The sequence below is a fragment of the Carassius gibelio genome, chromosome A16, assembly GCF_023724105.1.
Source record: "Carassius gibelio isolate Cgi1373 ecotype wild population from Czech Republic chromosome A16, carGib1.2-hapl.c, whole genome shotgun sequence".
Lineage (NCBI taxonomy): Eukaryota > Metazoa > Chordata > Actinopteri > Cypriniformes > Cyprinidae > Carassius > Carassius gibelio.
In genome coordinates, this window is record NC_068386.1 from 9,142,525 (window position 1) to 9,155,686 (window position 13,162).

The following is a 13,162-nucleotide window of genomic DNA, read 5'->3' on the forward strand; positions in this document are numbered from 1 at the left end:
TTTACAAAAACAATGACATGGATAAGGCATCATGAAAGGAAATCGGATTCTATCACCAGGGTCAGCATGGGTGGGTTAACAAAACAGCCTTTGTCTGCTACCTTTAGAGTCACACTAAAAGAGGGGCCATTGTGCTTTAGAAAGGATCCTTATGGTTCATGTCCTGGAACTGCAATGGATCCATTTCCTCAGATTGAGAGACAGCGCACATTCAGACTACAACACTGCTACACTTGCAGTTTCACCATTGACCACTTTCACCTCTTATGTCTCATGATAAACGTTCCATTAATATGGAAACTCCTTACCATTTACCAAAATACCAACTCAGAGGGACAATAAATATATATGCTTTTATATAGATATAAGTAAATAAATAAATATATAAGAGGTCCAGAACACAAGAAGATAGGTTTTGTGCTTTTTTTAATCACATGGAAATACATGCCTCCATCCCTGAAAATAGAGTTTTACAATTAACACGGAGACAGAAAAATGGTTTTAGAAAGCACAGGTCTCACTTTTCTTTTTTTGTACAATGTTTTTAGGCACTTGGAATTACAACAGCAAACATTCCTTTCTTTTTGAACAACGAAAATAAAATATCTTTGGTCCTTAAAAAACCAAGCAAAAGAGAGGTTGATTGAAACCACAGTCTGGCAATAAAAGAAAAAAAAAACATATATAGCTTCACAACGCAGAATGCAGCCTTCTTTCCCCACTTACATAACCTGCAAATCTATAATGAGTTTAGAGAATACATTTTTTTTTCCTGCTACATGTGAAAAAGATCTTCATCCACTCTGCAGAACAGAATATGTAAGGATCGGCTCAAATCAGACATACAGCAGTGAGCAGTCGTTCTATATACCTCACATTTAACATAAAAACAATTGCCATTGTTTGGAAAATCTCCTCCTAAACATCCATTTTTGTGTTTGCAGAAAAACAGTTTATATATTCACTTGCTTGCATATCGTCTTCACCGCATGGGAAATTGATTTTTATCAGAGGTCCTCAGGGTCAGTTGCAGGGCAGCCACGTTGGGTAGGAACTACTGCAGGTGTGCACCAGCGGCTGCACGTGAGCGATGTAGTAGTTATTGAAGTTGATGTCTCGCACGTAAGCTGCCGGCTGGTAATAGCATGTGACGTTGGTAACTGTGGGGATGGCGTTCTGTTCGGCAAGCACCCTCAGTGCAAGCATAGAAATAAGATTTAATGTCTGCCGTCGTTCGTGTCCCATCAAGCACACTGTACTCTCATTGACCACGTGGTATAACGTGACCAGACAATCATACCGTTTGTGCTCCATTCCAGCAAAGTGATTCTGCAGGTACGCCTCCAGCTTTCGCTGCTGTTCCCCTATGTCCGGAAAGTCAATGAAGAACCGAGAGCACATGTATCGCTGGAGCGATTTCATCTCTGTTTCTGAGGTCGGCTGAAACCCTCGAACCAAAAGGTGGGAGTATTTTAAAAGCCCGCCTCCTCGGATCTCCTCTGGGTTTCTCGTTGCAATGACCTTGTTGCAAAGATGGCCGAGCGCTTCCTCGAAGTCCCCGTACATGCTCTCGCCCAACACCGTCGGGTGAAAGGACTCCGACATGGGTGTCTCTGAACAGCGGTCAAACAGAAGAAGGGAGTCCAAGACTATCTGGAAGGAGTCCACGCTGAACTCAAACTGGCGCCTGAGAGAGTCCACAAACTTAAGCTCAACATTCTTGCCGGTGTTGTTGGAGAGCGAGATGAGGCTCCAGCGGTCGTTGTCGTTGCAAACCTTCACTAACTTCTGTACGTAAGCCTCCTTCAGAGTAAGTGCTGAGATTCTCTCCTTGCTGACACCCTCGGGGAGGAAGTCCAGCAGGCTGTCGAGAACCACATCCTTGACCACGCGGAAGGCTTGGTTATCTGACAGAGAAACTCCAAAAATCAGGTCCAAGTCTTTGTATCCGAGCCCCGTGTCCTGGTGCAGAACGTGACTGGCAGCCGAGCCGTTCAGTCGCACATCTCGAACGGTGATTCCTCGCTCCTCCAACCGTGTTCGAACCACCTGCAGAAATAGTTTAAAATCAAAATTTAAAAAAAATAATTATATATATATAATTTATATAATATATTAAAACACTAATATTTAATAAAACTGTTAGAAAATCTCCTTTATAAATAAATAAAAAATAATAAATTATCGATTTTTTTAGTGCTTTGATTTAATTTATTTAGACAAAACCTGTTAACAGTTATCCACCATAAAATTATAATATTAATCCTAATTTAAATATGGGTGTATCCCTAATCAGTAACTTGACCACTGCAAATATAATACCACACTAAACACTTCCTTATCTGAACAATTAGAAGATACTTTGTTTCGCTACCACTGCAATTAGATATTTACCTTTTATCGTCTAAACCGCCTAATAAGACACATCATTTTATTAAGCTAGGAATCAGTGTTGTTGACTCAAAAACTGCTAAAATAATAGATTTCTTGCATTTATTCTCCCTTACACTGTGAACACCTGTGATCACAGTTGGTTTATAGTCAGTAATTGACAACACACCGATTCAATGCAGTTATTAGCCATTTTAACATTTCTCTCTTTGTTGCTATGATTCTAACTGTTGTGAGGTAGAATAATGTCTCCAACAAACCACACCTGAGAGAATTTGAACTTGCCACATACACACATTTTCCATCATTTACTGTAATTGGTCTTGAAGAAAAAAAACCTGTCAATCTTCTGTGCTGAATGCCCTTATTTGCTAATTGCTTATCGTAAAGATCAGTATTACTCTATTTATAAGAAATGTGCACTGTAGAGATTGACACATCTGTGCATCGACAATAATACATTCACAAAGAATCACTTGGGAACATGCAGTACTGTACAGCTGCACAACATTCTAGAAGGCCGAGCTTTATACAAAACTGTTCGCTTATGAATATAGATAGAGGCAGTTGGAAGACTTCCCATTTACATGAAGGTCTCATAAATCTCAAAGGGTAAATCGGGAACACGTTCATAAATGCCTAATTCAATATGAATTTGGCATGGATTGGGTGTCCAAATTTTATGCATGCAAGACGTTTTGTATGCCATTTATATTGTTTTACGACCATGCAGATATTAAAATGTGCTTAGATCAAACTCACTATGGCTGTCCTGAATGCATGTAACCTACATTTTCCGCAGCTCTGTCAGATTAGTGTCAATCAGATCACCTACACTCACTGCTGTCAATCAAATCATTAGCCTTCTTTTTTTACACATTAGGTCAAACTACAGCAATCGACCAAGTGAACACAGTGAAACTATGCACGACGTGTGTCTGTATACATACTGAGAACACGTTATACAGTTTTACAGGTTTGCAGCACATGAATCAAGGTGAAATTGCAATATGGCCAATTGCAATTTATTAAAGCACAAAGGGTGTGAATTATTTAAACAAAAAGTGTATTTACTGTACTTTATTTAATAATAGACTATTGTCTGTATTAACATTAATCAATGGTGTTTCAAAATATATTGCCAATGACAAACAAACTCAAAGGTTCTTCAGTTTTTACCAAAGGCTTGAGGGTTGAACCGGATCACCTTGCAACACATGTAAATATTGTACGAAGATGATGCCAAGTCAGGTATACACGTTGCATTCAAAACCTACATTTTATGGTTTAACTGTACATCACAGCACAAGGTGCAAATGTGCAATCATAACACCATTATGATGATAATGAAAACAGCCACAAAGTCCATGCAATAACGTGGCAAATCATAAAGGTTAAGGAAAACGAGCGGCCATCTTTTGTAAATTTTTTGGCATTTGGAGGCTGTGTAATAAAACATCAAGGTTGTTTTTTACAGGATTTCCATTAAATATAATGTGCTTCTTAGTCGGGTTTTATTGACAGGGCATTACTATCTGTTCAAACCCAGGCGGATGTTGCATTATGAGACCACTCATTACTGTCCACTCCATGTACAGCAGAACTGGATCAAAAGAAGGGAAACTGTCAGATTTCACAGTTACTTTCTATCTCCATATAATTAGAGACAATAGGGGCCATCTTTGGCCAGTTTTTAGGATCTAAGGCATGTCACTGCATAAAGCACTCACAGTATATGAGAACACTGAAATAAAAGATATCAGATGTAGACATGATTAATGGACAACTTCCCTCAAACTGCTGCCATATGGGATCACACACACATGTATACATAAATGCTAAATCTTGAACACATTGTCCAACTGCAAGAGCATTCTACCTAAAACACTTGAAACAAACGATCTCTTGTTGGGTGAAGCCGCACTGAAGGAAGTGATCTGAAGAAAAGATCAATATCTTCTTGCATGTGTAGATGCAAGCCCACACTGCTTGTGTATAAGAACAAGAATTATTTTCATAGAGAAGGGGGGCACTGATGCAGGTTATCACTGGACTTACTCAAGCAGTGTTACGTTGCGTGGGATTAGAGTCGGTAATGAGTCACACTCAGTGAGGTTTTCGAGAACATCCAAGTCATTAACAACTCTTAAATTTGCCAAGTGTACAGTTTTCTGTATCTGCTGGAGGGCCAAAGGCTAAGAATGTTTTGCTTATCCTTGGGGGATTGAGACATTACACCAATAGCTGGCTGTGCAGTGACAGTTATTCCTTATAATTAACTAGTATCTATTTTTGCCTTACCAAAGATTTCTTATCTCATTAGAACTTTTTTCACTTGTAGCATCTTTTACAATTTAACTAATGCATTCGCACATTTTCGCCACTGAATTCTGTAAGAAACTGTGATTCTGATATTAAATATTCACTTCTGACTAGTATGTATTTCAGATTTTTCTATAATTCTTCATTAGGTTCTAGTTTCCATTGTCCCTTCAGGTATTTATATCTATTCCAGTTTTACTATGCATGAAACACTAATATCAGTTACATTTATTACTATTGCTTTTAACATTACAATTCAGATTTAAATGTTACAAGTACACAGTAAACTGAAATACCAGTACCAGTACACTGAAATGCACAATAGTGTTTGATAAATGGGTATGTATATTCATTTAGTACTGGCACAGCTATAATAGATACTAGTTACTAATTTAATAGTTACAAGAAACTAAGGAATAGATACTCCTGGCAAATAAATAGAAAATTTGGATTAAGTACTAGTTACGACCTTAAAACATATAGTAAGAGTCCTATAGCTAATTGAATATATATTCACTACTGGAATGCTAAGCACTTATGCAAAATAGTTAACTAGTGAAATAGAAAAGAAATGCTGCTTGAATTATTCACTAGTAATTAAAAAAAGAAAAGTAACATAGTATGATTTTAGTAGGCTATCGAGGAATGCATTTTAAAACAATCTAGCCGTATTATGAAATAAAGCAAATAAATGTCAAATATTATTCATACCCATAAATTGGGATTGTATAACTTAATTTAGTAATGCAGAAAGCGTATTCAGATAAAGTTATGTGCTTTCATAATAACCTGAACAATTTGTCGCGGCTGAACCGAAAGCGTCGGGAAGTTTCCACGTCCGTGAACTGGAACCGTCTCGCCAAGAATAGAGTCCAAACGTTGCACCTGCTCCCAAGATAACACGCAAAACCTGCTCCGACACTGCTCCGACACATCACCGGAGGACATGGCGATGGAAAGAACAACCAGCTTAAAAAGGCAAAACTTCTGGTCTACTCCCGCACAGATATCGCTGCCTGTCAAAACGGATGAATTTCCAACGCAAAGTCGTTTGTGAAAATTTGAGTTATTTCACAGTTGCACTCGATATCAGGTATATAGCTTATAGATCGACACGGTTTGTAAAGTCATCCAGCTGCGCTCGTGATTCACTATTCCCAATCCACGAACGACCGAGAGAAGCCTTAAGTATTACTGTAATACTACATACGCACCATCTGAATGGTCTTTATAGCCAACAGATTTGCATACGCCCGTCTTATTGGTCGAATCTCTGCTCATGAATAATTTCACAGCACTCTTTAACCGGATTGGCGGAGGCGTGCAGCTGTAACACACCCACCCTGCTTGTGACCTCGGTTATCAAAGCAGCACTAAGACATTTTGAGTGTAAATGTCTCACTTTGAAGAGAGGAAAAAGAAACAAAACAACATAAGCATAAACACACTTTTTTACTATGAAGTGCTCCGTATCTGTGATATATATATATTTTTTTACATTTTACTTACAGTCTTGTCACATACATGCCATGTGTGTATGTATGTATATTTATGTCATGTACCATAAGGCTCAAAATATACAAACTCTAAACCACACACACGCACGCACGCACACACACACACGCACACACACACACACAAGATGCAAAATACTTCTCCCTTTTGGATTATCTGCTAGTAATACAATACTATTAATGGATATATATATACATATATTTTTATATATACACATTTTTATTTGTATTTTATATGAAACCAGATTTGAATGTGCTTTTTCACAAACAAATGTGAGATGTTGAGCCCATCCAACAGGCATTTTTTCTCACTGGCCCCAAAAGAGAAAGAAAAAAAGAAAGAAAACCATAAACCCTATAAATCTGAAAAAAGGGATGTTTAAAGGGAACCACGCTTTAACCATCTACTCCCACAGTACTGATGTTAAAACTGCAAATACTGTGAGACTAACCAGAAATAGCTTATTACCACTGGGACTGTCCTAAATATGAACTCTCATATCTATTGGGTATCTAATGAAGGATACATGGTTAAATATGTCTTAATTCTCAACTGTATCATATTAACAGTGTGTTTGTGTGGACTGCCTAAGAAAACATCCAAACATGTGTTCTGATTGGATTTATTTTGGTTACACAGAGGATGAAAATAATGACTCTCTGCAGCAGTGCATTAGTGGATGACTCACAGCTCGCAAGCTGTTGATCAGTCTTGGGGGCAACAGCAGCGGTGGGTGGGTGGGGTGTTTAGTCATGATAGATCAGTGTGTATGTGATCAGAGAGCTGAACTACATACCATTTCAACAGTGGAGGTTCTGACAGTGTGTGATGTCAACCAATTTCTGTTCCCCTGGCAACAGCATCCCCCGTTGCCAAGCAGCAAGGGAAAGAGGGAGCCCTCATCGGTGTTCTGAGCAGGTGGTGATATGAGACACCTGCGTCATTGGCCTAAAAATAGCTTGCCTTGAGGTAGGAGAGCATTGTTGGTGACAATCCAGGCCTGAAGTGATTTAGAAGGGTCGCAGGACATTAAAATGGAGTGAAACCAAGGAAACACTTGATTTTCACCTCGTCAGAAGGCTCTTCTGGGTGGATGTTCAGCTGTAATAGCACCTCTTCTGGGTGTATCCATCTAACCTAATGCAGGTAGATAAATACCTTTAAGTAAAACATCTCTTTTTGCAAACAATCAGAAAGGCTGTTCCCAGTTTCACACCCAAAAAAGGTGCATCTAAATCCCGAAACTGTTTATTAAGAAGACACAACTAATCTTTTTGTTTGTAAAGCAATTCTGCCGCCCTTGAATCTTGAAACGCCTAAGAGTAGTGGACGTGGATTTATTTGTATTATTTGATTACACTGCACACATATTCGCTGACTAGGTGCTGCAATAGGCAAAAGTGGTCAGGGCCATAACATTGGGCAGCAAACAAGTTCAGGACTGTGTTAAAATGAGTCTAGAGTGCATCAACATCAAGATTCAGGTCATACTGAGTTTTACAACCCAAATTCTGGTCTTTTTGGGCTTTTTGTGCTAGGTTCTAACAATGACTAACTCAATTCATCAAAATAATAAACACAAAGGGCGTCATAAAATGTCATTTACCATAGCTAGTTTACAGTAGCCTATAGAATGCATCAGAATGCATCAGTCACTTTAGTGTATTCATTGTCCAAACAAGCCATTTATGATTAAGAAAATGAATAGAAACTATAAATAAGGCCATTCTTGAAGGTAGAAGGCCTGTAAAAGAACACAGATCCCTCACTAGTATGACACAAATCCTGGAGAACGTCACAAGATTGACATCTCAATGTGACTAAGCAGGGTTTGACATGGTGATCTTGAGAACATATTATCCATACTTCATTAGCGCTCGGGTAAGGCATGAGGCTTTGTGAAGAACAAAAACACAGACTTGTAAGTATACATAACACTGCAATCTATAGTTGTCTGCTCATCAATTCACTTCTGACAAAGAACAACTTCCTCATTCATCTTCTGTGTCTTAGTTTCCTGGAGGTCAGAACCATATTTCATGACTGCAAAGCTGAAAAACAAGCCGTCAGTGTGAGACAGGTGTGAAAGATGTCTGTATGTTTTTCCCCTCCTTGTCTTTAAATAGTCTATGGTTGTGGGACATGTAATCACTGGACACATTTTGATACTACTTTTTGTCACTGTTATAATATTAGAATATTATCAGTTATATAACTAATGAATCATTTAATTGCACTAGATAACAAAATATCAAACATGTGGCATTGACCTTAAAGATAAATTTAAATTACAAACACATTTTAAAAGTTACAAAAATAAGTTGTAAAAGATAAAATGACAGATATACAGTTCAAAATGATAACATTTATTCAGTCACTTTCTGATGGTGCACTGTTAATTAATATGACACTTAGTATGTAACTTGAGAAGAACTGACTTCACACTTACAGTAATATTTTGAAATATAATAATGGTTTATTAACTGTTTTCTATTTTTGGAATATATTTTAAAGTGTAATTTATTCATGTGATGCAAAGCTGGATTGTCTCCATTACTTTAGCCTTCAAAAATCAAGAACTATTATTTTTATCAGTGTAAAAAACATTTGTGAGCTAAATATTTTTATGGAAATGGTGGATACATAATTTATTTTAAAGAATTGTTTAATCAATAGAAAGTTCAAAAAGAGCAGAGTTTTTGTATTATTACGAATGTTTTCATTGTCACTTTTGATGAATTTAATGCATCCTTGCTGAATAAAATGATTAATGAAATGCTAGTGAACAGTGGAGTATGTTTTTGTAGATAATTATTGATGCAGAGAGTATTATCTGAGATTACCTATGTCACATACCTATGTATGTTTTTAGTTTTGATGTTTCTAGGTTATTCAGCTGTTGTAGGCTTTGCTTCGGTTAATGTTTGATACAATCCACAGGTTCTTATCTAGAAGTCCGAGACAACTTATAGAATCAAGTTATGTAAGTTTACCTGTGTTGTAACAAGAACAGATTCTCACTCACTGAGGGACTTTTACGGAAATGAATGATGTTGTTTAAATCAAACATCACTTTTAAACATTGGCTGCTGTAGATTAATATGATCTGCTTGAATAAGTATCTTGTCTTAGGGTTATTCGTGCTTTTATTTCCATATTTTTACACTACAGTCAAATGTAGACAGCCAGTCATTGAATTAGCACAGTACACACAGGCCTCTTGTCATGGTCATGCTGTACAAAACACTAATTCTCCATGAAACCATACAGACAAGGAAGAGCCCAACCCTTGATAATCTCCCTCCAGGCCCTGTAATACTCACCACTTAAAGTGGACTCGCTCTGTGATTAATAACTTTTTTTGTCATGTTTGCTTTACATTTGCGTCATAGAAAACAAGGTGTGCCACTCACATAGTTTCTTCAATTAAATGGTCTTATATATGTATTTACATAACCAAGATTTGTTTTCCTCTATTAAATGATTGCTAAAATAATTGTGTAGGGAAAACAAGCTTAGCACTGGTTTTAAGACAGATTATAGCTTGTAGTTCAGCCCTATATCATGTTCAGTGTTGGTGGTGGGTGGATGGTTTGCTCTTTTTAGCACAAGGGTCAAATGTACTGCCAGGCCTCTTGTTTTGCGTAAGGACATCTGCATTTGTATGTCGCAGTAGAAATGAAAAGTGTGGGTGGATATTCACAGATGAAAAAAAAATTTCGTCCATTCTCGGAAGCTTTTATTCTGTCTCACAGCAAAGACATTTTATGTCACCTTAGGAATTCAACTGGTTATATGGCATTCATGGACAGTGAGAATACAAACCTTGAGAGAGACATGAATTGATTCTGTGCCACATATCACACATTTTACAGCACTCTTCCTAAGAATGGAGAGTGAACCTAAGAATAAGATCCCAGATCAGTGAGAGAACCCCAGCCTTAACAGGAACCATATCAGGAGTTGCACAACAAGCACCCATCGGTCTTCATATATTTGAACTGGTTCCCTTGAACAGCAGTGGTGTAGCAGGAGAAGCAATGGTGGATACTAAAGGCCAGAACCTGCCATGTAATGTCATATGTCGGCAGTACAGTATGTTAAACTTTGACGCTTTTACTTATATAGTGATGCACAGACACAGATAGATACACAAACAGGCAGACAGAGGTTAAATTACTTAATAATACAGCATAATCAACTTCCTTTTTTCTTGAATTGCTAAAGATGTACAGCCTTCGGGGTTTCTCTTCAGATCCTAAACCAGAGAGCACATCCATTTTTGTACAGCCGCGAATGCCAAAGTCCATAACTTCCAATAAAAACAGTGAGACACTGTGATTAGAGATCTGAGTTCCATCTTTAGTGCTCACAAGTAAAGAGCAGTGACAACAGATCCGAAAAAAAAAACCCATGATGATCTACAGCAGTTGCTTGGCCAATGGAACGCTTAGTAAATCTTCATAAGGCATCCATTTGTGCAGCCCCATGCCATCTATTTCTCTTCAACCACCATGGATTGAATACATTTGATGATATATACCTTCATCATTTCACTCCTGAAAGACAAGACTTTTTAAAATCATTTTAAATCAGCATTTTTGAATTTAGTAGTTACTGTAGCTCTAAAGTAAATATATTATATATATCAGAATCTGACTCAGAATCTGTTTGATATGCCATGAGGTCACTTTATGAGTCTTGGTACTCTGTTTAGATTAATTTACTGTAATCTTTGATGCCGTTTTGAATGAAACAGATACTGTCTGCACTTACACAGATGAGCTAAACACACTCACCATTAGTAGCTTGTGTTCATGTGCAGTTTTTTGTTTGACAGGATGTTGGTCCACACATGGATTCAGCAACCACTGGAAGTTAGCTTGACTTAGCCTGTATTAGACAGCTAAAAACTAGGTTAAGGAAAACACTTATCAGGCCTTCCTTTATTGCTGTTGCCTCTGCTATTACCTACTGTTATGTAACCTATTAACGTAACCATTATTTACTGTAAACAGATCTGCTGGTTTTATCATACATGTTCAAAAAGAAATAGGGTAATAACCAGATAAGCAGATACTTAAAACGTCATAACACATGTTGGGAAATTCACTCTCACAAGTGTTTGGAAGCTGACCTTTTAACTGTGATTTTATGAGGATTGTGCAGGGTGTTATTATGATAAGCAGATTGTTTTGGACGTCAAAAGGGAGTTTGTTTAATGTGTCACTCTCAGATTCATGAGCGGTCATCATGGAACTTTCTGTGTTCTCCATGAATGCACTGAACAAAAATTCAGGGGGATTTTAATATCCTGCTGAACTATCATAATTCACCCAGCTATGACTCACAAAAAAAAAAAAAAAACATTTTAAAAATGTAATTTAAAAAATTATGTTATTTACTTTCCCTCATATTGTTCCAAACTAGCATGCCTAACATTTTTAATAATGTGCTTGTTACTCTTTTTCAAATAATGAAAGGAGTTCAAGGATGTCAAAATGATGCTCCAAAAATGACAACAACAAAAAAAAATCTCATAAAAGTGGTCCCTAGGACTCGTGCACTTCTGAAGTCATATGATCAGATAGCTTTAGTGTGAGGAACAGACTGAGTCGAACAGTTTGAAAAAAAAAAAAGAAAAAAAAAAAAGAAGTTGAGTAAAATATGACTGAATATAATGTTTTTACATTCACAGAACCTAACACGTATTGTAAAAGTTAGTATTTAGTTACCTTGCAGAGAAATATGTTCTGGTGAGTTCAAATGAACACCATTAGAGATGGAGGGAAAGCATATCAGCAAGAGTCTTGTGATTACAAGATCCTGATAAGATATGACATGCTAACAAACCAGGTACGTATTCATGATTCTCTTGAGTACTTTCCACTCCTGTACAATGGACCAGCTTTTACCTAAATCTTTATTGTATCCCTCTGTGTGTTCATAAAAATCCCAAAATGTTTCCCAACTCCTTAACCTATTCTATAAGGCAGTTTTACCTGTCCGACTATTAATCCAATTACAAGTGATTTGAGTCTCACAGACAAAGCTATTAACAAATCTGGTACAGGCACTGCCCTAAACACCATGGCTTACCTTTGTCCCATATCTTGTCCCATTCATTAGCATTGCTTTCACTCCGATTTGGCTGAAGACAATATAGCACTAGGATCTGTTTCAGGGAATTGATTTGATAAGCAGTGCAGAAGCTGTGACTGGGTGGAAATACTATAAACTTACACATTCCTTTTTAATCTTCTCCATGTGCTTGAAGCAGGTGCTCTCCAGGCACTTTTGACACATGAACACACAATGATGTGATACTTCACTCTTCCGTGATTTATTGTATTTCCCTCTAGGCCTCTAGCTCACAGAAACTAATTGAAAACTCTTCAGGGAAAAAAGCACGCTGCAAAGCAACGTGATATCTTGCTACAGTAAATGAGATGGTGATATTGGTTTTGGCAAGTACAATGCTTTCAAACAAACAGTATTTTAATGTTTAGCGACTAATGCTATTGTTTTTAGGAGATGTAATCAGATTTTTGTTAACGAGGTTGTATATCATGATAAATACAACTTACTTTTATAAAATAATAAATTCTCCTTTTCATTCTGCCTTTGTGTTCCATAAAAGTATTTATGTAAAGTGACATTAGGGTGAGTAAATAATTATAGTTTTAGTATGTTTGGGTTAATTTTGCCATTATTACACCCTGCCATTTATATAAGCTTATAATTGATTTAAGATTACAACTTTGGCCTTCCTTTACATCACTGTAGCTGATTGATGTTGTAATAAATGTATAAATTACATTTAAAATTATAGAGTAAAAAAGAAGAACACTAAAGAAGTTCATTTAAAATATACAAATATTTCACAACATTACAGTTATATATATATATTTATTAGGTCAAATAAATGCAGCCC

The 13,162-nt window shown here is 36.9% G+C and overlaps 1 protein-coding gene across 1 annotated transcript; it reads right to left on the minus strand.

The window, feature by feature from the left end:
* Positions 1 to 409: 409 nt before the first annotated feature.
* On the minus strand, positions 410 to 5,917 carry LOC128031139 (terminal nucleotidyltransferase 5A). Its single transcript, XM_052619379.1, has 2 exons — positions 5,503 to 5,917; positions 410 to 2,049 (listed from the first exon to the last, which is right to left on the minus strand). Exons 1-2 carry the CDS (start codon positions 5,659 to 5,661, stop codon positions 1,024 to 1,026), a joined length of 1,185 nt encoding a protein of 394 aa, XP_052475339.1. The 5' UTR covers positions 5,662 to 5,917; the 3' UTR covers positions 410 to 1,023.
* Between the last annotated feature and the right edge of the window lie 7,245 nt (positions 5,918 to 13,162).